The sequence below is a fragment of the Anabrus simplex genome, chromosome 3 (genome assembly GCF_040414725.1).
Source record: "Anabrus simplex isolate iqAnaSimp1 chromosome 3, ASM4041472v1, whole genome shotgun sequence".
In the NCBI taxonomy this organism is placed as follows: Eukaryota; Metazoa; Arthropoda; class Insecta; order Orthoptera; family Tettigoniidae; genus Anabrus; species Anabrus simplex.
Genome location: NC_090267.1, coordinates 146029227 through 146056822, shown reverse-complemented (window position 1 = coordinate 146056822; position 27596 = coordinate 146029227). Strand labels below are relative to the sequence as shown.

At 39.1% G+C, this 27596-nt stretch overlaps 1 protein-coding gene across 1 annotated transcript in view; it reads left to right on the top strand.

Annotated features, from left to right (window-relative positions):
- Positions 1-27596, top strand: part of LOC136866089 (vascular endothelial growth factor receptor 2) — a 254837-nt gene that overhangs the window by 94304 nt on the left and 132937 nt on the right. Inside the window, exons 8-10 of the mRNA XM_068226603.1 lie at positions 1846-1992; positions 9562-9689; positions 26880-27036. Of these exons, the coding sequence (XP_068082704.1) occupies positions 1846-1992; positions 9562-9689; positions 26880-27036 (432 nt within the window). The remainder of the gene's footprint in view (positions 1-1845; positions 1993-9561; positions 9690-26879; positions 27037-27596) is intronic.

Sequence of the window (27596 nt, the reverse complement as noted above, 5' to 3'; positions counted from 1 at the left end):
TAGGTCATAGTCCTTATAAAAATTGTTAACATGAAATTAATATATTAAATAGTACATGTTTTGCCCATCAATAGTATGCGTCATCAGCCATATTTTTCATCTTAAGAATAGATCAGGTACCTGATTGCAAATAACTTATGAATGCTGTTAAAAACTATGTCGTGTAAAATGTATTAGAGATCATTAAACAACTATTACAATATAAAATGTAGTATGCTATTACTTGACAATATTTGTGATAATATTGGAGTCTAAAAACATGACAACTGTTTGAGGATTATGACATATTAAAAGATATTACAATAAAGATGAAAGTCAGAAAACACATTCCATTTAGTTGTCAGATGGCATGTTGTTAAAAACTTATGGAAAGTTGAGCAATGGTAAAGATTGTTGGTTCTTGAAGTTAATAAATATTGATTTTCATTTATATGCTTATAGATTTTGAAGAATTTTCGTATGGCCTGGTTCTTTCTGAGATAATATTAGTTGGAAATGTTGGTACCGTAAGCTATATTGAAGTCTGTGTAGACTTCATTAGACCATCTTCTTTGATGTGGTAAGAGTTTGTGATAGGTGTGGCTGTTTGCTGTTAGGCGTGTTGAGGTGAGCGTATTAGTTGAAAGGGAACGTTGTTGTCATTCGGTGGTTAGCCAAGTATATGACGAATTCTGTAATTAAAGAATTAATTTGTAAATTTAATGAATGACTATAATTGGAATTAAGGGGCTGAATAGTGGAAGTTAAATGAAGAGTGTTGACACATGTAAGCCATATATTCCAAGTTGTCGGTGGAGAGATGGCTTGGAATGACATTAGTATATGAATAAGTTTGAGTGGTGTTTTTAAAAGTAGGAAAGAACACAATATATATAAAGGTTGGAATTCGAGAGGAAAAATTGGGGTGACTATTCATTTATAGAAGAGGAGTTAGGAATTTGAATAATTTACCAAGGGAGATACGTATTTGATCATTTTTCAACTTCATATGATTAAAGAAAAGGCTAGGTAAACAACAGACAGTGATTTTCCACCTGGGCTACTGCCTTAAGTGCAGATCAGTGGTGACTGGAAAAAAAAGAAAAAGAGAGAGAGAGAGAGAGAGAGATAGCTCTGCCTTGTGATACAGGGGTACTGTATGGTAACAGCATCATTATGAATTTTAAGAAAACAATATTAAATTGTTAAAACATTCAAGTTATAATATTGTATATATTAATTTTTGAAGTTTATATCCTATAGTAGTTGCTATCCCGAAAAGGAGCAATTTATTTACCATTATTAACTACAGAATATAAATTGTGATTGACAATCTACAGTGATTGTCTAAAATTTCTTAAGTTATGTTCTTGTGATCAATATTAATGCCTAAATGAAGGAAGAAAGTTTTCACAAAATTTTGAATCAGTTCAGAACAACAGTCCAACCACTTTCAAGTCATGAACAAAAACATGATATTTTTCCTCCAAGTGTCTGAAACATAACTCATAGTGCTTCCATTCTTCAGTCTACACGTGTTGTCCGAGTACTCGGAGGCCAAGCACAACTCCTGTTCTTTCTATCCTTGGTTCTGTTTATTATTATTGTTAATATTTTAAAACACTTTATAATATTTTGTATTAAAATTGCAAATAATAATAATAATAATGATGATGATGATGATAATGGCATTATATTTACAGTGTTAATATTCAAGGGGTATAACAATTCTTATCATTCCTAATACAAATTTCTGAAAACTACGATATGTTTTATCTTTGTTTTTTTAAATGTTTATTTTATATTTATTATTATATACATCATTGTATCTTATTTATGCTAAATTGTCCCATATTTCATTTTCAGATTACAAAGTCACTCAAGTTGAAACAGACTACTCTTACCAAATTGAGCTTACCATTCCTAACATACAGAAAAGTGACAATGGTGAATTTGAGTGTTTTTTGGATGATGAAGATAGGCAGTCAAAAGCAATAAGAGTGGATGTACAAAGTAAGTGAAGGATTCTTTGGAAAATTAATATGATACTTTTTTATAGATATTTAACCAATACAAGAGTTCAGTAACGATCAACACTAAGTGCTTTTTCCATTTATTGAAACAAAATAAATACTGATTTTATTATAGGTATTCACTGCCAATATCTATGCACATTTACCATTATTCCAGCAGTTTCCATATTTGCGCAGCAATCCATTCTTTGGGAGTAGTCGGCACCACTGAAGCTCACCGTTGGAGGATAACCTCTTACCCTGCATGGCCTCTTCCATTGTGATGAATACAGTGTAGTTGCTAGGGCAAAATCCAGCGAGTATGGTGGATGAATGTAGTACAGAAATATTTAAAATAGTTACATTTGAATCAGCTTCGTCAATACACTTATTAATGAAAGAAAATTATTTATTCAACCAAACATGTTTCAGGAATTCACCAATTCCCTTCATCAGTGGTCAGATCAAAGAATAAAACAACATAACACAATCTTTTGTTTTTACAATTCAAAGAAGTATTGTGTCCTAATACACCATATCAATGAGTAAAGAAAACTTATGAAATACTGTATTATAAAAATGATCAATATATAAAATTTTGTTGAACTGAATGAGAATACTATATAAATTTAAGATCTTCAAGTTTTCTTCCTTTTTCTTCTTTTTTGTTCCTTAAATGATCATATGCTAGTCTATACAGTGGGTTATCTTCCACACTTCTCTCATTTAAACTTGATTCAAATTTTTTTTTGTGTAAGATAAATTTCTAAACTTTCCAAAGCAGTAATTAATTTTCCCTTTTTGGCTGAATGTAATAATTTCATGTCATTAGAAATGTCTGTGAATTTATGATTCTTTTCAACCGTATGTTCTCCCATTGTCAAATATCTTCTATGTTTGACTGCATTAACATGTTCTTTTTGTTCCTTATAGCCAAACTTCTTCCAGACTGTCCTATGTATGGTTGTTTACATGTTTGGCATGTTAATTTGTAAATTTCTGATTTATTAAATATACATTTATTTTCTATCTTATCTGAATTGAAAATTATCTTATTAGTATTATTATCAGTTTTGTATGAGACATTGATGTTCTTTTTCCTGAAAATTTTAGCCAGTTAATAAGAGTGCTTATTTCGAAAAGTCAGAACTACAGATATCTTTTTCTCTTTTCGCTGTTTAATTAAAGTTGTTTTTGGTTCATTTTTCACTTTATTTATCATTCTGTTAATAAATCTTTTGGAACATCCATTGCTACAAGCGATTTGATGGATTATAATACCAATATAATGGTCCGTTATTGGACATTAAAAATTTTCCAGCTAACTCATTTTTGGTTGCCTGCATTTCGCCCCTATGTGCTAAGTTGGGCTCATCAGTTGGTACTTAGCACACCCACCAAGATGCAAGGCTAGTGCATACCATGGAGACTTGCTTGAGAAGTTTTCATTTCCCGCCCTTCGGGCGGGGCGGGCCCCCTAGAGAGTTACACTCTCTCTCTGGCCGGGAGAAGTGAAGAGAAGAGGCGGTTTGGTAGACGAGTAAGATGGATAATGGTGCGACAATGTGAGGAATAGGGGAGTTGTGAGACAGGATGCGTAGAAAAGGAGTGGGGTTATACAAGAGTGCCAGGGTGTAGTTGATTGGAGAGGAGTGTGGCGGTCATCTGGTTTAGCGAAGTGGTGAAAAGTCTGAGGACAGCTTGCAATTGCAGTGGGAAGAAGGAACAAATGTAAAAAGGAGGTGGGCGAACAGAAAATCCATATTTTGGAGAAGGGGCTGGCCGGGTGCGACGTCATATGGGTCTAGGAGATGTTTGAGGAGGGGAGCGGGAAGGTTCAACTTTATGGCGATGGCTGAAGATGTAGACTCCGTTGAGAATAAGATGGCAGACGTCTGCTTCTGTAGGTAGTTGTAGCCGGACCAAGAATGTAGGACCAGTGGGATTCCTTATTCAAACAGCTCTGTGTGCCGGAATGCGTGCAGCGTGGAGTTCTCGCAGTATGCTTGAGGAAGAGATGGAAGGGTCGACACCTCGGATGATGCAGCTATACATTTCTGGAGAAGACTGAGGTGGGGCTGGTGGTGATGGTAGTCGTGCGTCAGCGATCTGAACTGGTGGTGTGGCTGGTGCGTCTTTAAGTGGCTGACGTTGCAGATGAGGGGGGCGGTCTGGAGACAGAAGTAAAAAGGACATGATAGAAAACTGATGAGAAGACGTAGTCGTGGTGAGAGCAGCAGAAATATGGATGTGACTAGAGGTTGTGGTTGTAGTGAGGGTGGTAGTGATCATTATGGGAGGAAGGAAAATATCGTCGATGGGGAGGCAACTGGCAGTGCGGAGTCAGCCTATGTGCTTTTTTGGGATCGGCGGGAGCTGCAATTAAAGATGAAAAGCCACCCGGCCGAGCAAAACTAGAAGGATTTGCATAGATTGGTGATGCCCAGTAACAGCGATGTCGTTGAAAGTCCCCCGTGGAGGCTTGCTTGTTTGAGAGGTTTTCATTCCCCGTCCGAAGGCGGGGCGGGCCCCCTAGATCATATTGCGATCTCTCGGGCCGGGAGAAGTGAAAAGAGTGTCGGTGTGATAGACAAGTAAGATGGGTAATGGGGCGACGATGTGAGGAATAGGGGAGTTGTGAGACAGGATGCATAGAAAAGGAGTGGGGTTATGCAAGAGTGCCAGGGTGTAGTTGATTGGAGAGGAGTGCTGCGGCGATCTGGTTTAGGAGAAGTGCTGACAAGTCTGAGGACAGCTTGCAATTGCAGTGGGAAGAAGGAATAAAAGGAGAGAGGAGGTGGGCGAACAGAATATCCATATTGAGGAGAAGGGGCTGGCCGGGTGCGACGTCATGTGGGTCGAGGAGATGTTCGAGGAGGGAAGCAGGAAGGTTCAACTTTATGGCGATGGCTGAAGATGTAGACTCCGTTGAGAAGAAGATGGCGGACGTCTGCTTCCGTAGGGAGTTGTAGCCGGACCAAGAATGTAGGGCCAATGGGATTCCTGATTCGAAAAGCTCTGTGTGCCGGAATGCGTGCAGCATGGAGTTCTCGCAGTATGGTGGAGACAGAGATGGAAGGGTCGACACCTTGGATGACGCAGCTATACATTTCTGGAGAAGACTGAGGTGGCGCTGGTGGTGATGGTAGTCGTGCGTCAGCGATCTGAGCTGGTGGTGTGGCTGGTGCATCTTTAAGTGGCTGACGTTGCAGATGAGAGGGGCGGTCTGGAGACAGAAGTAAAAAGGAGGACATGATAGGAGTTGGATGAGAAGACGTAGTCGTGGTGAGAGGAGCAGAAAAATGGATGCGACTAGAGGTTGTAGTGAGGGTGGTAGTGGTGGTGATCATTGTGGGAGGAAGGAAGAGATCATAGATGGGGAGGCAACTGCCAGTGCAGAGTCAGCCTATATGCTTTCTTGGGATCGGCGCGAGCTGCGATTAAAGATGAAGAGCCACCCGGCCGAGCAAAAATAGAAGGATTTGAGTAGATTGGAGATGCCCAATAACAGCGATATCAATGAAAGACCCTCCCGTGGAGGCCACAACATAGGCTACTTGAAGCCACCAGCAGTGCCAATGCACTATGAGAGACTTTGTCTCACTTCCATAATTGATGCCTGCCTGGCCATTGGATGATGGAGGTGTTAATTCCCATAGGGAATATGAAATATTTGTCCTGAATGAGTAAATTTATAATACCAATAATGGACCATTAGGAACATCATCCTGTGGCCGTAGGTAGCATGATAGTATGTATTCCCACATATTCTGGGCACACATTTCAAACCACTACTTTTCCAGAGTTATGGAGGGAATGTCAGTCATTCTTGAATGCCCTCAATAGAAAAGGAGCAAACTAAGAAAACAGGGCTGTTGGTCAAGATGTCCTATGGCCTTTTCATAAATTAACATCAATAACTTTGCAATTGTTTCAATGAAAGGTTAGATCATGAACATCTCCTCTTTGTGCTCACAATCATTATAAGGCCTGTCTGAATGATAACATCTACTCGTTTAATGTAACTTTAAAGCTTTTTGGACTGAAAACCACCACCATCATCATCATCATCATCATCATCATCATTTCTTCGCTCCAGCAAGCCGGGTGTGGTTGTGTACAAGCCTCCTCCAGTTTGTTCTATCCATCCACAGATGCTGCTCATATATGCGACACCAGTTCGCATCTCTAATTTCAAGATCCTTCATTATCTGTTTTTCCCAAACATCGTGAGATCTTCCTCTTGGTCTCTTCCCAGGAACATTGTGGTCAAAGTATGTTCGAGGAATCCTGTGAGAGTTCATTCTTTTCATGTGACCATACCATTGCAATCTCTTCACTTCTAGAGTCTCCAGCAAACTTCTTTCCAATCCAAGCTGTTGTCGGATATCCATATTCCTTATTTTATCCACTTTTGTTTTTTGTAGACAAGAACGGAGAAACTTCATTCTTCCATCCTGGACCTGGACACAACACTTGGTTTCATCATATAATCGTTGTACTCGTGCTATGATGTCATCGGGCACTTTCTTATGTCTCAAACATTCCCATATATGCCTGCGTGGTACATGGTCAAATGCTTTCTCGATGTCCAGAAAAACAGTTATAAGTGTTTTACCTTTCTCCAATACTTCTCATAGAGCATTCTGGCGGCAAAAATGAGGTCTATAGTTGATCTATGAGGTCTAAATCCATATTGTTCCTCCTCAAGTGTAGGTTCAACATATTTTCTAATCCTGCTCTCAAGGATGGATTCATAGATTTTGAGGCCATGTGACAGCAGAGTTATACCTCTGTAGTTGGTACATTTCTTTCTATCACCTTTTTTCAACAATGGGATGATGACTCCTTGCTTCCAGTCATTGGGTATTACATTCTCTTTCCAGATTCTATTTAGTACTCTGTACATCCACTGTTGTCCTACCTCTCCTAGTGCTTTGATCATCTCAACACTTAATTCATCTGATCCAGTTGATGTGTTGTTTTCCAGCTTAGATATTGCTGTCTCTACTTCCAACCATGTCAGATTAGTGGTATTTGTGCTGCCAAAATTATATGGTCCGTCGTCTAATGGGGTGACATTTTCATAACTGTTCAGCAAGTTGCAAAGTGCCTTTGGAACTCCTGTAATATTTTGGTCTCATCCCTAGTCACCTCACCATTAGGAAGTTCTACGAAAAAAATGGAAATGGCGTATGGCTTTTAGTGCCGGGAGTGTCCAAGGGCAAGTTCAGCTCGCCACGTGCAGGTCTTTTGATTTGACACCCGTAGGTGACCTGCGCGTCAGGATGAAGATGAAATGATGATGAAGTCGACACATACACTCAGCCCTCGTGCCAGTGAAATTAACCAATTAAGGTTAAAATTCCCGACCCCGCCGGGAATCGAACCCGGGACCCCTGTAACCAAAGGCCAGCACACTAACCACTTAGCCATGGAGCCGGACAGGAAGTTCTACAGATTGGATAGATTTATTTTGAGTTCTTCTATTCTTAACAATACTGTATAACAGTTTTTTATTTCCATCCTGCGTTATTTTGGTAGCCAGATCTTTCTTGCATTTCTGCTTTTCAGCTACAAAACTCTGTTTGACGTGTAATTTTTTCTTTCTGTAAAGTGACAGCTTCTCCTCTATTTCATGTTGATCTCCCCAGGTTCTTGCTTGATATAAGGATCTTCTTGCATGGTTTCTCTCATTGATAGCCTTTTTAATATCATCATTCCACCAGGCAGTTTCTTTAGGTTTTCTTATTTGACTCTGTCGTCCACATACCAATAACACTAACACTACCAATAACACTAAACACTAATTTCAGTTAGTGTTTTCGACAGCTTGAAAAGCTTTAAAGTTATGTGAATGTTTATTATATATGCTAAACTGATTTCATTACTTCAGTTAAACTGAATCTCATCCTGCCATTTTATGCCATTGATTAAGTGATTCAAGCAAACCATAAACAGGTAGAGTGTAATGTTACACCCATGCCTGACTCCTGTAGTAACTTTGAATCAAGATTTTGTTCTTCCAAGTACTTGTCCTGCTGCTTTCAGTCTGGATATCGCAGGTGTAGGATAAGAAAATAGCCAGATAATGACAGGAAAAGGGAAGGAGCAAAAGATAAAGATGAATACTAGTGGTAAAAGACTAGGAACACAAGATAATCACAGAAGGAGAAAAATATATTACAACTGGTGAACAAGTTTCATCAGCTGAAACAAGAACAATTTGATTTATAGTTGAAACAAAACTGAAACTGAAGAACTGTCAAGATGGCCTTCCAGTGAGTGATGACGAAGCTGGGGACTGAGAAGAAAAGGATGTTCAATAATGGGATTGAGGAGGTGAGAGTCCATCTGTTTGAAGACAGCTGGATAGAAAGATGTCCTTGTCCTTTTGTGTTTTCATGTTTGTCCTTGTCTCATTTTTCTATTGCTTGCTCTTCCCACTTTGTCCCACATTGTTTATCCTAAGTTCCTTTTCATGTTACTGTCTCTCTATACTGTTTATGTGAAGTATATAATCACCTTGTCACTATTGAACCTTCATAGGGTACGATGCGCAAAGGTATCACCGAGATATCACTATAAAATTTGTCACAAATGGAACATAACAATTGCTTTTACACATATCAAGTGAAAAATTCCTGGCACATTAAGAAATACCGTCGTTATTTGAGAAATATGAAAACATACTTAAGGCTTGTAGACAGGACTGGTTTATGTCGTATTCCGCTGCTGATGCCGTCTTTTGTTCTTTCTTTGAGGTCCAGGGCTAGCACCGATGAATGCGAGTGCTATGTCTGTGGATTCTCATTATCTTTGTCCATTATGAGTAGAGCGGCTAGTTCAAAAAGCAAAATGGAGGTGAACAGTATTCATTTTTCAATGAGGCAAATGAACAGGTTATTGTTAAATTACAAGACCTTAAGCTATTGCTGAAGTAGCATGATCCCTGGACCAATAAATAACTTAATGAATCAGTTAGGGCACAAGTCCACAACTCGTCGTGATCAAAGAACTTCACCGAACAAAGACATTACACACGAAATTGTTCAACGTGTGAGACAAAAGACATACGTGTGTCACTGTGAGCGTAACACCAAATGTACTTGTAAAGTGGTAAAGTATGCATACATAATATACTCCAAAAATGAAATATTTCTTAATGTGCCAGGAATTTTTCACTTGATATGTGTAAAAGCAATTGCTATGTTCCATTTGTGACGAATTTTATAGTGATATCTCGGTGATACCTTTGCGCATCGTACCCCCTTCATATATGTGCAACAATAGTCTGTGTCAAATGGGAAACTGTTTGCATTGTTGTCATTTTTATGCAGTAAAAATATTTTGGATTAGTGTAAGTAATATTTAGTGCAGATAAATTTTCTGCAGACCTCAAGGCAATGAGGGGGTGGGATTATGCAACAACATAGTGGCTGCTTGCTAGGGCAATTCTGAGTAGCCCCTCATAACCAAAACACTTCACATTTGATACAGACTATACTAAGCACATCAGATAAAATTTCCAAGCTGGTGTGACTCATTAATTTCTATTTGTTTGTTGTAGCTCCTAAGAAACCTGAGTTAATTAACACTAACATAAATACAACAGAGAAGAGTCTTCGGAGTGGGGAACCCTTACATCTTATATGTTCATACAGTGGAATTCCTCCCCCAACCATCAAATGGTACAAGGTTAGTATGTTTGTACTCAAATGTGAAGCCATTCACAGTAGTTGAATTCTGTTACGTTACATCATTTACATCCCAGAAAAAAAGAAAAAAAAATCTTAAACTTTAAAAGAATATATTCAGTTTGTTTTTATAAGCTTTCCGTATTGTGTGATCACACTTATATTATTTGTGAATATTGCTTTTTCATTTAGGGAGGTAGGTACTTTTCTATTAGTAGTTACATCTTTTTTTTTTTTTTTTCTTCAAAATGGCGCCCGGTAATGACGACGTAGTATTTTATTCTCCGAGTAAATTAACCGTAAAATGTGACGAAAAGTGCGGAAAATGTCGAAAATTAGTGAAAAATGGAATGTTGTGTGATTCATGTGATCGATGGTGGCATTATAAGTGCGGAAATTGCCCTAGAGACGTAAAAACTAATGAAAATGTTGACTGGATTTGTGAGCAGTGTGTTCGGAATGTTGTTGTTGGGGACGGCGTTGACGAAGCACCGAAAACAGTCGATGAGGAATATAAAAGTGCATTAGAAATTATAAACATTCTAAAAAAGGACAATGAGACTCTTAAAGTTGAAAATCAAGAATTAAAAGAAAGACTGCGATCGCTAGAATTTGGGACTGACCATTCTTCGAGTGATATACCGGTACAAGTAACAAACTCGAGCACGTGGTGTCAAGTAGTTCGTGGATGGCCGGCTAAGAAGAAATCTACAACTGAATTTCCGGAAATAAACATTAGAAATAGGTTTTCTGCCCTAAATAATTTAATCCTGGAAGAAAGTGATCGCGCGCGTGAAACCAAATCATCGCGATCCGTTGCCGTGCCGAGTTTGAAATTTAGGCCTAGAATTCAGATTCAAGACCCAGTTAGGCCTAAATCAGCGAAGGTAGCTGTGTTTGGTGATAGCCAAGGAAGGGGAATTGCGGGAGTGATTAACGACGAGAATATAGCAGCAACCGGAGAAATATATCCAGGAGCTTCTATCAGCAGGGTTGTGGAAAACGTAGAAGCAGCAACTAGGAACTTCGGGAGCGGCGATGCAGTGCTTATCATCGGTGGGACGAACGACGTAGCTCGCGACGACGCCAAGAATGTAAGATCACAACTTAAACATACACTAGGGAAGCTGACCCACACTAACGTTTTTGTAGTGAACGTGCCCCACAGGCATGATTTGAGTAGAGATTCGTGTGTGAACATTGAAGTGGACAAGGTCAATACAGATATTGTTAAAATTTGTAATCATTTTCGGAATACTCAGGTTATTGAATGCAGCAGCTTTGAGAGATACTGTTATACAAAACATGGCCTCCATCTAAACAATTCAGGTAAACGAAAGATAGGAAATATTGTTCTAGATTTTATTAATCTTAAGATATGTACTGTAAAACAGGCAACTCCCTTGAGTTATAATACTGACCAGGAAAACTAGTAGAAAGAGCCAGCTATACTTTAAGCTGGCTCAGTCAACTAGAAAAAGAAACTCAGGATAGTAAGGAATTTCAAGTTACCCAATTGCAACAGTCAAGTTTTAGGGAGGAAGGGGGTCTGAGATTGCTCTTGGTAAACTGTCAAAGTGTAGTAAATAAACAATTAAAATTTGGTACATTGATGGAATCTTATGAGACTGATGTGGTGATAGGAGTGGAATCGTGGTTGAAAGAAGGGGTGGGTAATAGAGAAGTATTTCCAGAAGGGTACACAGTCTATCGTAGAGACCGAGGAGATAAAAAGGGAGGGGGGGTGTTTATTCTGGTGAAGGAAACTTACTGTTCACATGAATGGTTTACCGATGAAAGGGATGAAATATTAGGGATAAAATTAGTTTGTGATAATATGAAGGAGGTGGGAATTATAGGAACATACAGGCCTGGAAGAGAGGCAAGAGACATGGAAATCTTTGAAAAAATAATAGATTATACTTGTAAAAACAATAATAATGATATGGTAATAATTGGGGGAGATCTAAATTTGCCTGAAGTTGAATGGAAAGGAGCTGCAAGTGAAGCCCATGAACAGAAACTGGCAAATAAGTTAATTTGGGAGGGAGGATTTACACAAGTAGTACAAGAACTGACTCGTCTCAATAACTTACTAGATGTATTCTTGGTTAAACCATGGGAAATTGTTGATAAAACTGAGGTAATTGAAGGAATAGGAGACCATAAGGCTGTAATAATGGATGTAGGACTCGTACCAAAAAGGCTTAATAAGAGGGTTACACAAGACAAGAAATTGTACAGAAAAACTAAAGTTGATGAATTTGGGACTTACCTTAACTCACAATTCAGTTGTTGGATAAGTGAAGGGAGTAACGTGGATACACTTTGGGCTAAATTTAAAGGAATTATTTGGGAAGGAGAGAAGAGATTTGTACCTGTTAAGAAGGGTAAAATGACCTCAGACCCTGTTTATTATACAAGGGAAATAAGAAAATTAAAAAGAAAATGTAGAATAGTAAACAGGAAAATCAAAGAGGGTAGGGAGAGTAGAGAAACTAGAAAACAGCTAATGAGGGAACTGAATAGAGTGAAAAAGGAAGCAAAAGAGAATTATATGAATGGCATACTTCAAGAGGGTAATGACCACAAAGGGAAATGGAAAAAGCTGTATTCATATATCAGGAATCAAAAAGGAAAAGGAATCCAAATTCCTACAATGGTGGGAGAAGGGGGTGAACACTATTTAACAGATACTGAGAAAGCAAACCTATTTAGTAGGGAATTTAGAGATTCAGTAGATGATTGTCAAGAGTTGGAAACCGAAACAGAAGATAGAGAGGGAGAGAGACAGAGGGAAACAAGAAGCTTCTCATTCACAAACGAAGATATTTTCAGAGAAATCCAACTGCTTCAGCAAGGAAAAGCAGCAGGGAGTGATCAAATTACTGGGGAGGTATTAAAGACAATGGGGTGGTACATAGTGCCTTACTTAAAATTTCTCTTTGACTATGTCATAAATAATAGTGTAATACCAAAGGAATGGAAGGAATCTATAATAATACCAATTTATAAAGGAAAGGGTGATAAAAGGAAACCAGAGAACTACAGACCAATCAGCCTGACCAGTATAGTTTGTAAAATTCTGGAGAGTTTAATATCGAAGTACATCAGAGGGATATGTGATGATAAAAATTGGTTCATGAGGAGCCAGTATGGATTTAGAAAGAAATTTTCTTGTGAGGCACAACTGGTGGGATTTCAGCAGGACATATCAGATCAGTTGGATTCAGGAGGTCAGTTAGATTGCATAGCCATAGATCTTTCCAAAGCCTTTGATAGAGTGGAACATGGAATATTATTAAAGAAATTGGAGGGAATAGGATTGGACGTAAGGGTTACACGTTGGATAAAAGCATTTCTAAATTCAAGGGTTCAGAAAGTCAAAGTAGGAAATAATGTATCTCAGGAAGAGAAAGTTTGGAAGGGAATTGCACAGGGTAGTATAATCGGTCCGTTACTTTTCTTAATATACGCAAATGATTTAGGGAACAATATAACATCAAAAATAAGATTGTATGCAGATGACATAATTGTTTATAGAGAAATAAACAACATTGAGGATTGTTCAGAATTACAAAGGGACCTTGAAAGTATCCAACAATGGGTTGAAGAAAATAATATGAAGGTTAATGGAGGCAAATCAACTGTTACAACTTTTACAAACAGGAGCTTTAAAACTGAATTTGAATATACTTTGGATGAGGTAGTTATCCCAAAAGATGGCAAGTGCAAATACTTAGGTGTGAGATTTGAAAGTAATTTGCACTGGAAGGGTCATATTGATGACATTGTTGGGAAAGCATACAGATCATTACATGTCATAATGAGGCTACTTAAAGGATGCAACAAAGAATTAAAAGAAAAAAGTTACTTGAGTATGGTTCGTCCATTATTGGAATATGCAAACAGTGTTTGGGATCCTCACCAAGAATACCTAATAAAAGAAATAGATAGTGTGCAGAGGAAAGCAGCAAGATTTGTAACAGGGGATTTCAGGAGAAAGAGTAGTGTATCAGAAATGTTAAAGGAACTTGGGTGGGAAACTTTAAGTAAGAGAAGGGAGAAAACTAGACTTACAGGATTATATAGAGCCTATACAGGAGAAGAAGCATGGGGAGATATCCGTGAGAGGCTTCAGTTGGAAAATAATTATATCGGCAGGACTGACCACAAATATAAAATTAGAAGGAATTTTAGCAGAAGCGATTGGGGTAAATTTTCATTCATTGGGAAGGGTGTGAAGGAGTGGAACAGTTTACCAGGGGTAGTGTTTGATCCTTTTCCAAAATCTGTACAGATATTCAAGAAGAGAATAAACAGCAACAGAGAAAATAAATGAAATGTTAGAGGGCATTCGACCAGTGCAGGTTATTGTATATAAAAAAATGTGTGTGAATAAATTAATTCCATCCCCTGGTCTAAGGAGTTTGGACAGCCAAAGTAGGGGACTGCCTGTAGGGGTGAAGTACAGTGGGGACTTCGAGGGCCCTGGGACCGCTACGGTAGCTGTGAAGGCCCTTCAGGAACTCTGAAAAGTGGTGGCAAAAGGGGCTCTGGTTAAGACGCAGCAGGTCGTTATGCTACTTAGAATCCAGAACGGGTAAAAAAAAAAAAAAAAAAAAAAAAAAAAAAAAAAAAAAAAAAAAAAAAAAAAAAGTAAATAAATAAATGCAATGTAAATATTAATGTTATACCAGTTGTATAGTATCATTTGAAGCAATTCCACATACTGTATATCAGTTGACTATATTTGTAAGTAGGACAGGATATATTATAAGTAGAATTTTGTAAACAATATAAATTTATTAAGGATGAGCTGTGTGTTTAATAGAAAACATTGTTAGCGTAAATTGTATAATATTGTATTATAGGAAAAATTTTCTTCTCTTGTTAATTTAATATTTAGTGCTTGACAATAATGTATTTTAGTGTACCATTTGCCACCGAGGTAGACACCTCATTTGCAAATAAAGAGATTTTGATTTGATTTGATCATCTATACTTCATCATGTGATTTTTTAAAAATGGGAACTGACAGGGCCGATGACCTAGATGTTAGGCTCTTTTGAAAAACAAGCATCATCCTTATCTACCCTGACTCAGTCCACTATTATTTGGATGTGCTGAAATATGTCAGCCTTGTGTTGGTAGATTTACTGGCACATAAAACAATTCCTGTGAGACAAAATTCTGGCACCTTGGCATCTATGGAAAACATAAAATACAAGGTGCCTTTAAAAAAATAAGATAACAAGAGCTCACACGGAGAAACTTTATTTTATGAGCAGATATAAGGAGACACAGTAATAGGGCACTGATGCACATTACTATTCAAAGTCACCATTCTTGTCCAAACACTTGTTCTAATTGTACCAATGTCGGCAGGGATGGTCCAGAACCTCCCATCAGTAGTGCCATAACAATTCATGCTTATTGCTGGCTGAGTGTGGTTTGGCATTGTCGTGCAGCAACACAATGCCTGTTGAGAGAAGTCCAAGTCATTTTCTGTGAATTGCTTGCTGTAAATGCTCCAGTGTGTCACAGTAACTGACAGCAGTTACTTTTGTTCTCCTGGTGAGAATATCAACCATCTAGATTATCCTCTCTATAGCCCTGATCTGGAACCCAGTGATTTCCATCTCTTCAGACCATTGAAGAAGGACCTGGGTGGTACATGATTTAACAAGAATATAATCATTCAGCGTGTCATTATGGCAAGGCTTTAGGGTCTGGACGCAGATTTCTTCCCTTCAGGCATTGATGCCTTGATGTACCATTGGAACTAGTGTTTGAACAAGAATGATGGCTATGTTGAATAGAAATGCATATCAGTGCCCATTCCTGAAACTGTCAGTCATATCAGAAAACGGATACACACAGGGAGCTTTCTTTTTTAGTGACAAACATTTTTGTTTCCCATGCACTTTGTATCTAATGAACCATACACACAAAAGAGGCGCAGTGTGATACATTTGCATAAGCTTACTGGTTGTGACTTATTAGGATAAAATGGGCTCATATGGATATGATTTATTCAGATTAAACATACATACATTACATACATTATCATTATAGACCATTATGCCTTTCAGTGTTCAGTCTGCAAGCCTTTGTGAATTTAATAAATGTTGCCAAAATCCTCAATTTGCAACTGGTGCTGTCGTCTCATTTAGTTCTATACCTCTTATATTTAAATCATTAGAAACTGAGTCTAACCATCGTCATCTTAGTCTCCCTCCACTCCTCTTACCTTCCATAACAGAGTCCATTATTCTCCAAGGTAACCTATCCTCCTCCATTAGTCTCACATGAACCCATCCCCGAAGATGGTTTATGCGCACAGCTTCATCCATCGACTTCATTCCTAACTTAGCCTTTATCTCCTCGCTCTGAGTACCCTCCTGCAATTGTTCCCACCTGTTTGTACCAGCCATCATTCTCGCTACTTTCATGTCTGTTGCTACTAACTTATGAATAAGATATCCTGAGTCCACCTAGCTTTCGCTCTCGTAAAGCAAAGTTGGTCTGAAAACAGACTGATGTAAAGATAGTTTTGTCCAGGAGCTGACTTCCTTCTTACAGAGAACACTGTTGATCACAACTGCGAGCTCACTGCATTAGCTTGACTACATATTGATTCAATCTTTCGTACTATATTACCATCCTGGGAGAACCACAGCCTAAATACTTAAAATTTTCTACCTGTTCCAGCTTTGTATCACCAATCTGACATTCAGTTCTGTTGAATTTCTTACCTACTGACATCAATTTAGACTTCGAGAGGCTAATTTTCAGACCATGCTCATTGTACCTATTTCAAGTTCCAAGATATTGGACTGCAAGCTTTTGGCACAATCTGCCATTAAGACCAAGTCGTCAGCATAGGCCAGACTGCTTACTAGATTTCCAACCAACTGAACCCTTCCCTGTCACTACCTTTCACCAGATGATCCATTTAAACTACGAAAAGCAAAGGTGAAAGATTACAGCCTTGTCTAACCCCTGTAAGTACCCTGAACCAAGAATTCATTTTACCATCAATTCTCACTGCAGCCCAATTGTCAACATGAATGTCTTTGATTTATTTTAATAATCTACCTTTAATTCCATAGTCCCCCAGTATGGTGAACATCTATTCCCTCGGTACCCTGTCATATGCTTTTTCTAGATCTATGAAACATAAACACAACTGTCTATTCCTCTCGTAACATTTTTCAGTTACCTGGGCATACTGAAAATCTGAACCTGACAGCCTCTCTGTGGTCTGAAATCACACTGGATTTCATCCAACTTCCACTGAACCACTGATCGGACCCTCCCTTCTAAGATGCCAGTGAATACTTTACCTGGTATACTAATCAATGAGATACCTCGATAGTTGTTGCAATCCTTCCTGTTCCCTTGCTCATAGATAGGTGCAATTACTGCTTTTGTCCAATCTGAAGGTACCTAACCAACACTCCATGCTAATCTTACTACTCTATGAAGCCATTTCATCCTTGCCTTCCCACTATACTTCACCATTTCAGGTCTAATTTAATCTATTCCTGCTGCTTTATGACAATGGAGTTTATTTACCATCCTTTCCAATTCCTGAAGCGTAATTTCACCAACGTCATCTTCCTCCTTCCCATGTGCTTGGCTGTTCGCAACACCACCAGGAAGATTTCCTTTTACATCGAGAAGATGTTCAAAATATTCCCTCCACCTCTCAGTGATTCCCTGGGATCTATTATGAGTTCACCTGAATGGCTCAAAACACTGTTCATTTCCTTTTTCCCTCCATTCCTAAGATTCTGTCCAGAAAGGTTTCCCTGCTGCTTGACGTAGCCTTTCCAGGTTATTACCAAAATCTTCCCACGAATTCTTTTTGGATTCAACAACTATTTGTTTTGCTCTGTTTCATCTACGTACAAATCCCTGTCTGCATCAGCCCTTGTTCGAAGCCATTTCTGATAAGCCTTCTTTTTAAGTTTACAAGCTGTCTCACTTTATCATTCCACCAAGATGTTCGCTTTTTTCCATCTTTACACACAGTCGTTTCTAGGCATTCCCTTGCTGTTTCTACTACAGCATCCCTGTATGCTACCAATTCTCTTTCTATATCCTGAACCTGCTTACTGTCCACTGTTCAAAACTTCTCACTAATCATATTCATGTACTTCTGTCTAATTTCCTCATCTTGGAGACTTTCTACCTTTATTCATTTGCAGACAGATTTCACTTTCTCTATCCTAGACCTAGAGATACTTAGTTCACTACAGATCAGATAGTGGTCTATATCATCAAAAAATCTCTGAAAATCTCTGAAAAACCCATACATTCCTAACAGACTTCCTGAATGCAAAGTCGGTTAAAATAGAGTCTATTATGGATCTGGTACCCCTATCCTCCCATTTGTAGCGGTGAATAGCCTTATGCTTGAAGAATGTATTCGTAACTGCTAAACCCATACTAGCACAGAAGTCCAGCAAACGCTTCCCATTCCCATTAGCTTCCATATCTTCTCCATATTTACCCATCACCCTTTTGTATCTTTCAGTTCTATTCCCAACTCTTGCATTGAAATCTCCCATTACCTCTATTTGTTTATTCACGAAGCACAAGATACAGCTACACTGAGCAAATTTCACTTGCACTGTCAACAGACAATTAACAAATGTAAACTTTCATAATAAAATATAACAAACATAACAAAATATGACAAGATCAGATACACAGCCTATTAATAACAACTGTCCAAATCGAAAACCTTGAGAATCCATGTTCATAGCCAAGTCGTCGTGGGTCAAGATGACGGTATAATCCCTTCACATCAACTTATCTTGAAGAGACTACTTACACCCCTCTCGAATATGCTTTTATTTGATGCTATATCAAGCTCTTGTCTCCTATTAATATTGTTAGAGTGTTGGGAGGCAGATTAGGAAAGATCGTTGAAGTATTGAGTGCTGAGTATGGGGAATATGGAGAAGGTCTTTGGTTCTGGTGGAGCGGGAAGGAACACGGAGAGAGAAGAGTGAGACAGGATGTTCCGAGTGGTAAGGCCCATTTAAAACCCCGTGGAGGAAACTCAGGTCAGCTAACTCTCGCCTGATGTGCAGCGGTGACAAATTTATTGCCCTCAATATCTGCTGCGTAGATAGATTTCTGAGCTTGGGGTTTCTTTTCCTTACAATAGCAGCAAAGAAGGACACTGTCTAACTGGTTAGTTTTGGAGGGGGAGGCTGTTGTCCAAATAGGAGAGCAGTAGTTTAAGAGAGGTTGAATGATCGTGAGGAAGAAGTGACGAAGAGCAATGGGGTCAGAAATTTCTGTGAAGCGGTAGAGAATGCTTAGTAATTTCATAGCCTTGGTTGTATATGTTTCTATGTGGGTCTTAAATTGTAATTTTGTATCGAATAATACACCTAGGTCATGCTGTTGCATAACTACATTGATGGCCTTGTCGAGTAGGTAATAAGGTAATATGATGTCAGTAGAGGAGATTTACATAGTGTTATGGTCATGTGGCTGCATTTTTGTGGATTGGGGAGGTTTCCAAGTACAGCACCAGTTTGAGAGGGCATTAAGTGAGAACTGTAGCAGAGATGCATCTGCTGGATTCCTGATCTCCCTAAATATGCTGCACTCATCGGCAAAAAGTAGGGTATTCGCTGTTCCGTTGAGTTCGGAAGGCAGATTGTCCATAAACAAGGAAAACAGCAAGGGGTCAAGAGTACTGCCTTATGGGACACCGAAGGTGACTGGTAACTACGAGGATGAAGTGCCTGATATTACACTCTCTGCCAATGGTAGGAAGCCAGCAAGAAAGGTCAGAAGACTGTCATGTATATTATATTGTTCGGCGAGTTTATGGAGCAACAGAGTATGGTTTACAGTATCGAAAGCTTTCAAAATGTCTACATAGCAGATATCCAGCTGTGATTTAGCTGCAATGGCATGTGATGAAAAGCTATGCAGAGTGGCCAGGTTTGTTAGACAAGAGCCACCTGGTAGAAAACCGTGCTGCTTGGTTGAGATATAGGGCAAGGTGAATGCGAGGAGACGCTAGTTTATAATTTTTTCATAGATAAAGGATAGTGTGGGAAGAATAGAAATTGGTCGGAAAGATGATACATTAAATTTGTTGCCTGATTTGGGAAGTGGAACAATATTTGCCTGTTTCCAGGTAATAGGAAAATAGTCCATAGCAAGACATCTGTTAAATAATTTAGAGAGAGGGATGCAAAGGGTGCTGGCAGTATTTTTTAGGAAAAGAGGACCTATAGTTTCTGCACCAGTAGCTTTGTTGGTACAAAGAGTTTGAAGAAGGTTATGAACTTCACTTGGTGTGGTAGTTATGCTTGATAAGGTTCTGTTTGAAACTGTACCTACAGCAGGGAGTGGTTGGTTTTGTAAGGGAGGGGAGAAGTTGTTGAACAGTTCATTGTGATCGGCGCCGTCTGCTGTTGCAACATTGTGGTTCACGCTGATAGGAATCCGCTCCGTCCTTCTCCGTTTGTTGATGAGACTCCAGTAGTGCTTGGGATTGCTGCGGACGTTTTCAGTGACAGTATCTACGTGTGTTTTGTAGTCCCTTCTGACCATAAACCTCGCGTGGCGGCGGATTTTAACGAAGGTATTGTGAGTGTGTGGGTTAGGGAAATCTTTCCACAGGCGCCAAGTTCTCTTATTAAATAGTATCAGTTTGGTCTCTTGTGATATCCAGTGTTGATATTTGCTGGTAGTAGCCCTTTGTGCAGGTACGAAGTCTTTAATTGCAGCTTGCAGCCAGTCGTACAGCAGGTCAAGAGCCGATTCGATATCAGCTATTTCAAGAAGGCTCCAGGGAAGGCATTCCAGGGCACAACACATTGCAGGCCAGTCGGCACGACGCCAGATGTAGGTAGGGCGGTAGGATGTCCTGCTGTGAGGCTTTGAGAAGGGGTGGGGTAGGAGTAACGTAGCATCAAGAGACTGGTGGTCGTACAGGAAAAGGCTTCTGCCTGGGGTTATTGTTTTAAGTTCTAATGAGGAAGGCATGAGGTCTTAGGTGTTGGGTCCATGAGTTAGGTACATATTAAATTGTTTCAGGCTGAGGCCATTAATAAAACTGTCTATAAAAATGTGTCACGGTTGTTAGCCGACAGTCCGGTAGTTGGAGAAGACCACTTTATAGACAAGTTAAAGTTGCCCATTAAAATTACTTCACCATGAGGGAGAACTGCAGTGACTGAGTCCAGGCACTGTTCAAGGTCTCAGAATGGGCTGTTTGGTGGTCTGTAGTAACATCCCACAAGTACAGGGCATCGAGGAAAGAGTAGCTCCACCCACACTAACTCACAGTTCTGTTCGAGATCTGTTCTTCGTTTACACGGTAACGCACTGTTCACTGCTAGCATCATGCCACCACCTAGAGTAGAGTGATCACGACGAAATATGCTGTAATTAATGATGAGTGGTAGTTCACTGTCACTAGCCCACGAGATCCATGTTTCAGTAAGTCCGATCACGTCAACTTCTCTTAAGTCTGGCAGGGATAGTTCACAATCAGACAGCTTATTGTTTAGGCTTTGCACATTCTGACAATAGATGTTTATATCTGTTTTCATTTCACAAGTGGTGAGACTAAGGTTTAAGTGGATATCTCCAGCCAGCAGTAGGAGGCAAAGCAAGCCCCTAATCGCTGAGCGACCAGGCCTAGGCTCGTTTGGCACAGAGCTAGTAAGGGGGCGCCTATAAGTCTGGAAAATGGCACATCCAGCCAGAGAATACTTTGAAATGTAGTAGTTTCTCTCTGCTAGTAGCCATGCAAAAATAGAACTCACTTTTTCACTTGCACACACCAATTCCTTAACTCGAATAGAACCATGCAGAGAACTGTAAAGCCCAACAACTCTGATTATTACCACATAAACACCACAAACTGCAGCAGCACTAAGCTTGTGCGTGTCTACTCTAGCCGCCATCTTGACTTGCTGTTGACCCTGGCTACGATGTCGCTCAATGCTTCATAAAACTTGTCAACTTCATCCTCATCTGCACCCTCACATGGTGAATACACTGAGACAGTTTTCGTCCTAATTCCTCCAAGTGCCAAATCAACCCACATCATTCGCTCATTTACGTGCCTAACAGAAACTGTGTTGCGTGCCCTTCTTTTTTTAACACCCGTCAAGTACACTTTATAATCCCTATCTCTTCCTCATTATCTCCCCTTACCTGAATATCACTTACTCCTAGCACGTCCCTATGCATCCTCTTTGCTAACTCAGCCAGTTCTACTTTCTTTCTCCCATAAGCCCAATTAATATTGATAGCTACCCTAGCTACCCATCAAATTCCATTTTGTTCGCCAAGTTGTTTCTAAGGAGCCTGTCAAGTGGGAGTGGGACTCCATCACTCCTATAGGTCCGAGGCTTCCTTAAAATGTTCTGAGCTCGGTAAATTTGTGAAGCAGGATGCTACTTACACATAGTCCAAGTGAGGATCTCTCCTCTGATGGGTTAGGGATGACCGGTGGATTTTATAGTCCTAGCCGCCTGAGCATAAAGAGGACCATGACTCAGAATAAGTCCAAGATGCCCACCCCCATTCCATAGCAACCGGTATCCTGACTCTCAGGACCTCTTACTAGGCCACTCAGCCATTGCCCACGGTTCACGAACTAGGACGTGACTACAGTAACCCACACCATGAACCACGAACATTAACTGAAAAATAATATTTATGATTTGGTATACAACCTGTGACAATAAAGTTCGGCAACACTGACGACACACAACGCTACACCTGCGTAGTTTGACCACCTGCTGCCAATGTTGTTCAGTTGAGCATCGTGTGTGTGCCGTGTAAGTTCTGTTTGACACAGTGAGTGTTTAGTGCGTTGGTTCTGAACGGTGAACAGGAACATGAAGGACCAAAATATCAATGTACAATTTTGTTTTAAGCTTGGCAAAACACCGAAAGAAACGCATGCGATGCTGGTACGCATTTATGAAGATCAAGCACTGTTCTTGAAGTGTGTGTACGAGTGGTTCGCCCGTTTTTGAGGAGGCCGGGAAAATGTTTCTGACAACCCCCGTAGTGGAAGACCGGCGACCGCCGTCAGTGACGAAAGCATTGAGAAGGTGAGGACATTAATCACGAACGATCGGCGATTAACTGTGTGCATGATAGCAATGAACTGCAGATTAATTGTGAATCCGTGCGACAAATCATTACCCAGAAGTTAGGGAAGAGGTAAACGTGTTCTTGTCTTGTGCCACATGACTTGACTGACGATCAGAAGCAGGCAAATTTAGAGGCTTCACAGGATTTTGTTGAAACGGCAGATGCGACACCAAATTTCTTGAACTGTATTGTCACTGAGGATGAAACCTGGTGTCTCAAGTACGACCCTGAAACAAAACAGCAAAGCATGTAATGACGTTCGCCGGGATCCCCTCCTCAGAAAAAGGTCAGAGCCAAAAAGCCATGAATCAAAACGATAAAACGATGCTCATCACCTTTTTCGATAGTCGAGGCATTATCCACAAGGAATTTCTACCTGAGGGAACGACGTTGAATGCTGCACAGTACATTGAAATTTTGACCTGTTTCATGAAACATCTACGCAGGGTACGACCCCAGTACGCACAACAAGGTTCTTGGTTTTTTGTCCATGACAATGCTCGCCCACACACAGCCAATATCGTCAAACAGTTCATGGCAAAAAAGGGGGTGGTACAATTTGAACTTCCTCCATACTCGCCAGATCTCAATCCTTTAGACTTTTTCCTATTCCCACGACTCAAACTCGCTTTGAAAGGAAAGAGATTTGACGATATTCCTGCCATCCAACGAAACGTGACGAGGCTTTTGAACACCATCCCAAAGGAAGCCTTCTTACAAAATTTCCAGGACATGTATCGCCGATCTCAGCAGTGCATAGTTATGGGAGGGGACTATTTTGAAGGACAGTAAGGTCACTGTCATGCATTGTTCATCTGTGTTGATAGTACAGGACTATTCACAGAACTTTATTGTCATAGAATGTATATAATAAACCTACTGAGTCCTATACTTAGCAGTATGTAAATTTCAACCTTATAATTTGACAATTAACATGGGGATGCATGGATTATTACTAAGAAGAAAATCTCAAAGAAACATGATTTACAATCTGGAAAACTTGGAAAGAAACTTTGAATTTGAAAAGGCCAGATTGCTGGCCACCATAAACTCAATAGTATATAGAAATGTTTGAACTTCACCAAATATTTGTTTTTGGTTGATCAAATGCATCAGTTATGAAAAACATACGAAGGTAATCCCAAAAATAAGGTCTCCTATTTTTTTATAAATACATAGACCTCTTTATTTCTATAATGGTTTACATCATTTTGCAGCTTGAACATTTAGTTATTTTTCTACATAATCCCCATTTCTGTCGATGCATTTTTGTAGACGCTGTGACAGTTTTTGTATGCCAATGTCATACCAGCTTGCTGCCATGCTGTTCATGAAGTTGTGAACCTCATCCTTCACCTTGTCATTGGTGCTGGCACCCAACTTGTGCACACCTTCCGGTATTTCAATTTTTATGTTAAAATTCTGTGAGCGGCGCTTCGGGAAACCTCAAGAACCAAAGTGCAGAGATCATCCAGGGTGATCCGCCGATCTTCACGCATGATTTTCTCAACCTTCACGACTGTCTCAATGGAAATTGACAGTCTCCTGCTCCTTTGTTTGTTGTGAATTTCAGTCCAACCAGCTGCATACTCTCTACACCACATACAAACATTTTTGACATCCATGCACTTGGCGGTAACATCCAAAGGGAGCTCCATTCTCAAAGGCTGCTACATATGCAAACAGACTTTATGCTTGAAAAAATTACACATAAAGGACTCGCCCTGGAGACATAAAAAATTGGCAGTAAATCCTTCGTCACAACCATTGGCATTTATGAACCAACAGGAGTTGCTGAAATTTTATCAGATCAAACAAAATAATGTTTATGGAATCAATATGTTTAGCAGCAAATCAATCCACTCCACGTTTTGGGAGGGCATAGATCAGGCAGTTCAATATAGATTTGAAAAAACAATAACATATCAAATGTAATTCAATGAGTGGACTCACTAAACAGGGAGCGAGCTATTCAAGAAATCGAAAAGAGGTACGTGAACGTATTAAAAGCTTGCCAAAAAAAAAGTAAATTTCAACTAGTATTCCTAGTAACAACCTAACTGGAGACCAATAACAATTTATTCAATTGTAAGGTAAATTATTGAGAAGGTTCTTGATTCATAACTCAGAAAACAAATTGATTTAAATCCAAATGAATGAGGTTTCGCTCCAGGTAAGCCAGGGTGTATGATAATTTCTAGAATTGTCAATGGTGTACTTTAGAATGCTAAAACAAGTAAGAGGGATTGTTTATTCAATTTCTGTGATATTTCTAAGATATATGATAGCATTGGACATGGCCACATTCAGAGAAGTTTAATGGCTATGGGCACATCAGGAAATTTACTGCATTTGGTAGTTTATTTACTAAGGGAAAAGAAAAAACTCCTTGCTGTTAGAGACAAAAGGTCAGAACTCATTAAAGTTAGGATGTGTACAAGATGATCCCAAGTTGCTTATGATTTCTAATATCTTCATAACCTTTATTTACCAGAAAATGTGTGACCCTAATTTCAGCAATACATTTCTCTATAGATTAGCAGATGACCTTGATGCTGTGTGTATAACTGGATTTGCAGATGACCAAGTAATTATCAGCCTAGAATTACAAGCCTTCTGCTGTGAGAGCCATAGAACTTTGTCAAGATTTATTTTTAAATATTGGACATACCCTTAATACTGAATAAGCAAATGCAGTGGAGTAAGAAAATTTCCAAACGGACACTCCATCAGGAAGACATTGTTATTAATCAAAACACAATTGAGGCTAGAGGGAATATTAACTGCAACATATCTGATTAATAATATTTGACAGAGACATACTAACTCAAACTCATTTTAGTGACAATCTTCATTGAAGTCTAAGCAGAAACTATAAATTATCAGCCAGTACCTCTTCCCAGTGCTGACCTTCCCTTTACAAATGGCGAGAAGCAGTGTCAAAAACATAACTGGGCTTCTAGCAAAGACATCCACTCAAATGTTCTATTCACCCTGACGACTAAGAGATCTAGCAGTTTTAAATTGTATTTGGGAGATCTTAAATACTTCTCCATAATGCACATGGTAGAAATTTATGCCTGTTTCAACACATCTAAAAAGATGCATCAAGATCTTAGAATTAAATCATTCCAAGGATGGAGTAATCAGAAATGGCAGGTTTTAGAATATTTCAAGTTTTCCCTAAGAAGGTGGACTTTCAAATTAAGAGTGGAATGCAGCAATAAAACTTTAATATCAACTGTGCCAACCTGTGGGAGTACCTGGTGTGAACAGTGAGTTGACGTCAGCCACAGATGCAGCAGAGAGACCTCTTCCCATGTAATTGGCAGCTGTACTTATTGACTCTCACCATCATAGATTGAAACATTTACTCAGCAAACTAGTGGCTAATAAAGGATTTGACTGTTAAAAAGAAGTCTTCCCAGCAGAATGTAATGAGTACCATCGGTTCAGTAATATTGAAGCTTTCCAAAAAATGGCTCTGAAGCCCTCATTTTGTGGACCACACTATTTGCTTTCCCACGTTTTTAAAGATTTCACCAAAAAAGGTTTTTAATATGTTAGAGATTGTTTTAAGATTCATATCGGTGATGTTTAGCCAGCCTAAACAAAACATGTACTACTTGTAAATTAAATTTGCCAAAGGTAAAATAAAAAGTATTGACTGGGTGGAACAATTTCTCTGCTTAATTTATTGATTGATTTATCGATACAGACCATGAAGTGGATGGTTTGCAACAACAATGATCCTGAACGGTCTATTTCAGTTGAAAGAGAGAAATATGCAATATACAGAAACATACTGACTTGCATCTTATATTCACAGATTTTTCCATCCCCACAATTGCTAGTGGTAAGTCTTGGTTAAATATTCTCTAGCCTTTCTAAACATAGTAATCATCACAGGGGGCCTATCTGAATATTTATTGAGTTTTCTATTTTTAATGAAATTATAAAGCAAAATATCTCATTCATCCCACATTTCCAACAAGTTCTGCAATCACTATTTGTGTGTTTTTTCTTTTTTTAGGATGGTGTACTTCTACAAAAACCAAAGTATAAAATAAGTGAAAGAGGTGACACACTAACTGCTCCCTTTATTAACAGTGAAGACGAGGGGAAGTATGAGTGCAAAGCTGAAAACAGAGCTGGCGTACAGAGTAAAGAAGTTTTCGTCAAGCTGAAAGGTATTCTATTCCTGCCTTAACATTTCTACTTAATTTATATTTATGAAATACATAAAAATTAGCAACTGACAATGTAAGAATAGAGTCAGAACTTCTGGTGCAACTTTTTTCAATGAAGGGAAAAAGAAAAATATCTGTTTCTCCATTAATAAAAGATGTACCAAATACTTTGGACACTGGAATGTCTCCTCTTTTATTTGCATCTATGCAACTGATTTCCTTTCTTCCTGCTAAGTTAGTGTTTTCCATATACTGTATTTGAAAAAATGGTATTAAATCACTCTTAACTGTCCTAGCTGATTATTGGAATTCTCACTTATTATACCTCAATATAATGATACGTTTTTCTGCATTTTATTTGAAGTCATCATCATTTACAACAATGCCAACCTTTTTTTTTTTAAATTTCGTATGGCTATTTCTAGCCAAGTGCAGCCCTTGTAAGACAGACTCTCCGATGAAGGTGGGCGACATCTGCCATGTGTAGGTAACTGCGTGTTATTGTGGTGGAGGATAGTGTTATGTGTGGGTGCGAGTTGCAGGGATATTGGGAACAGCAC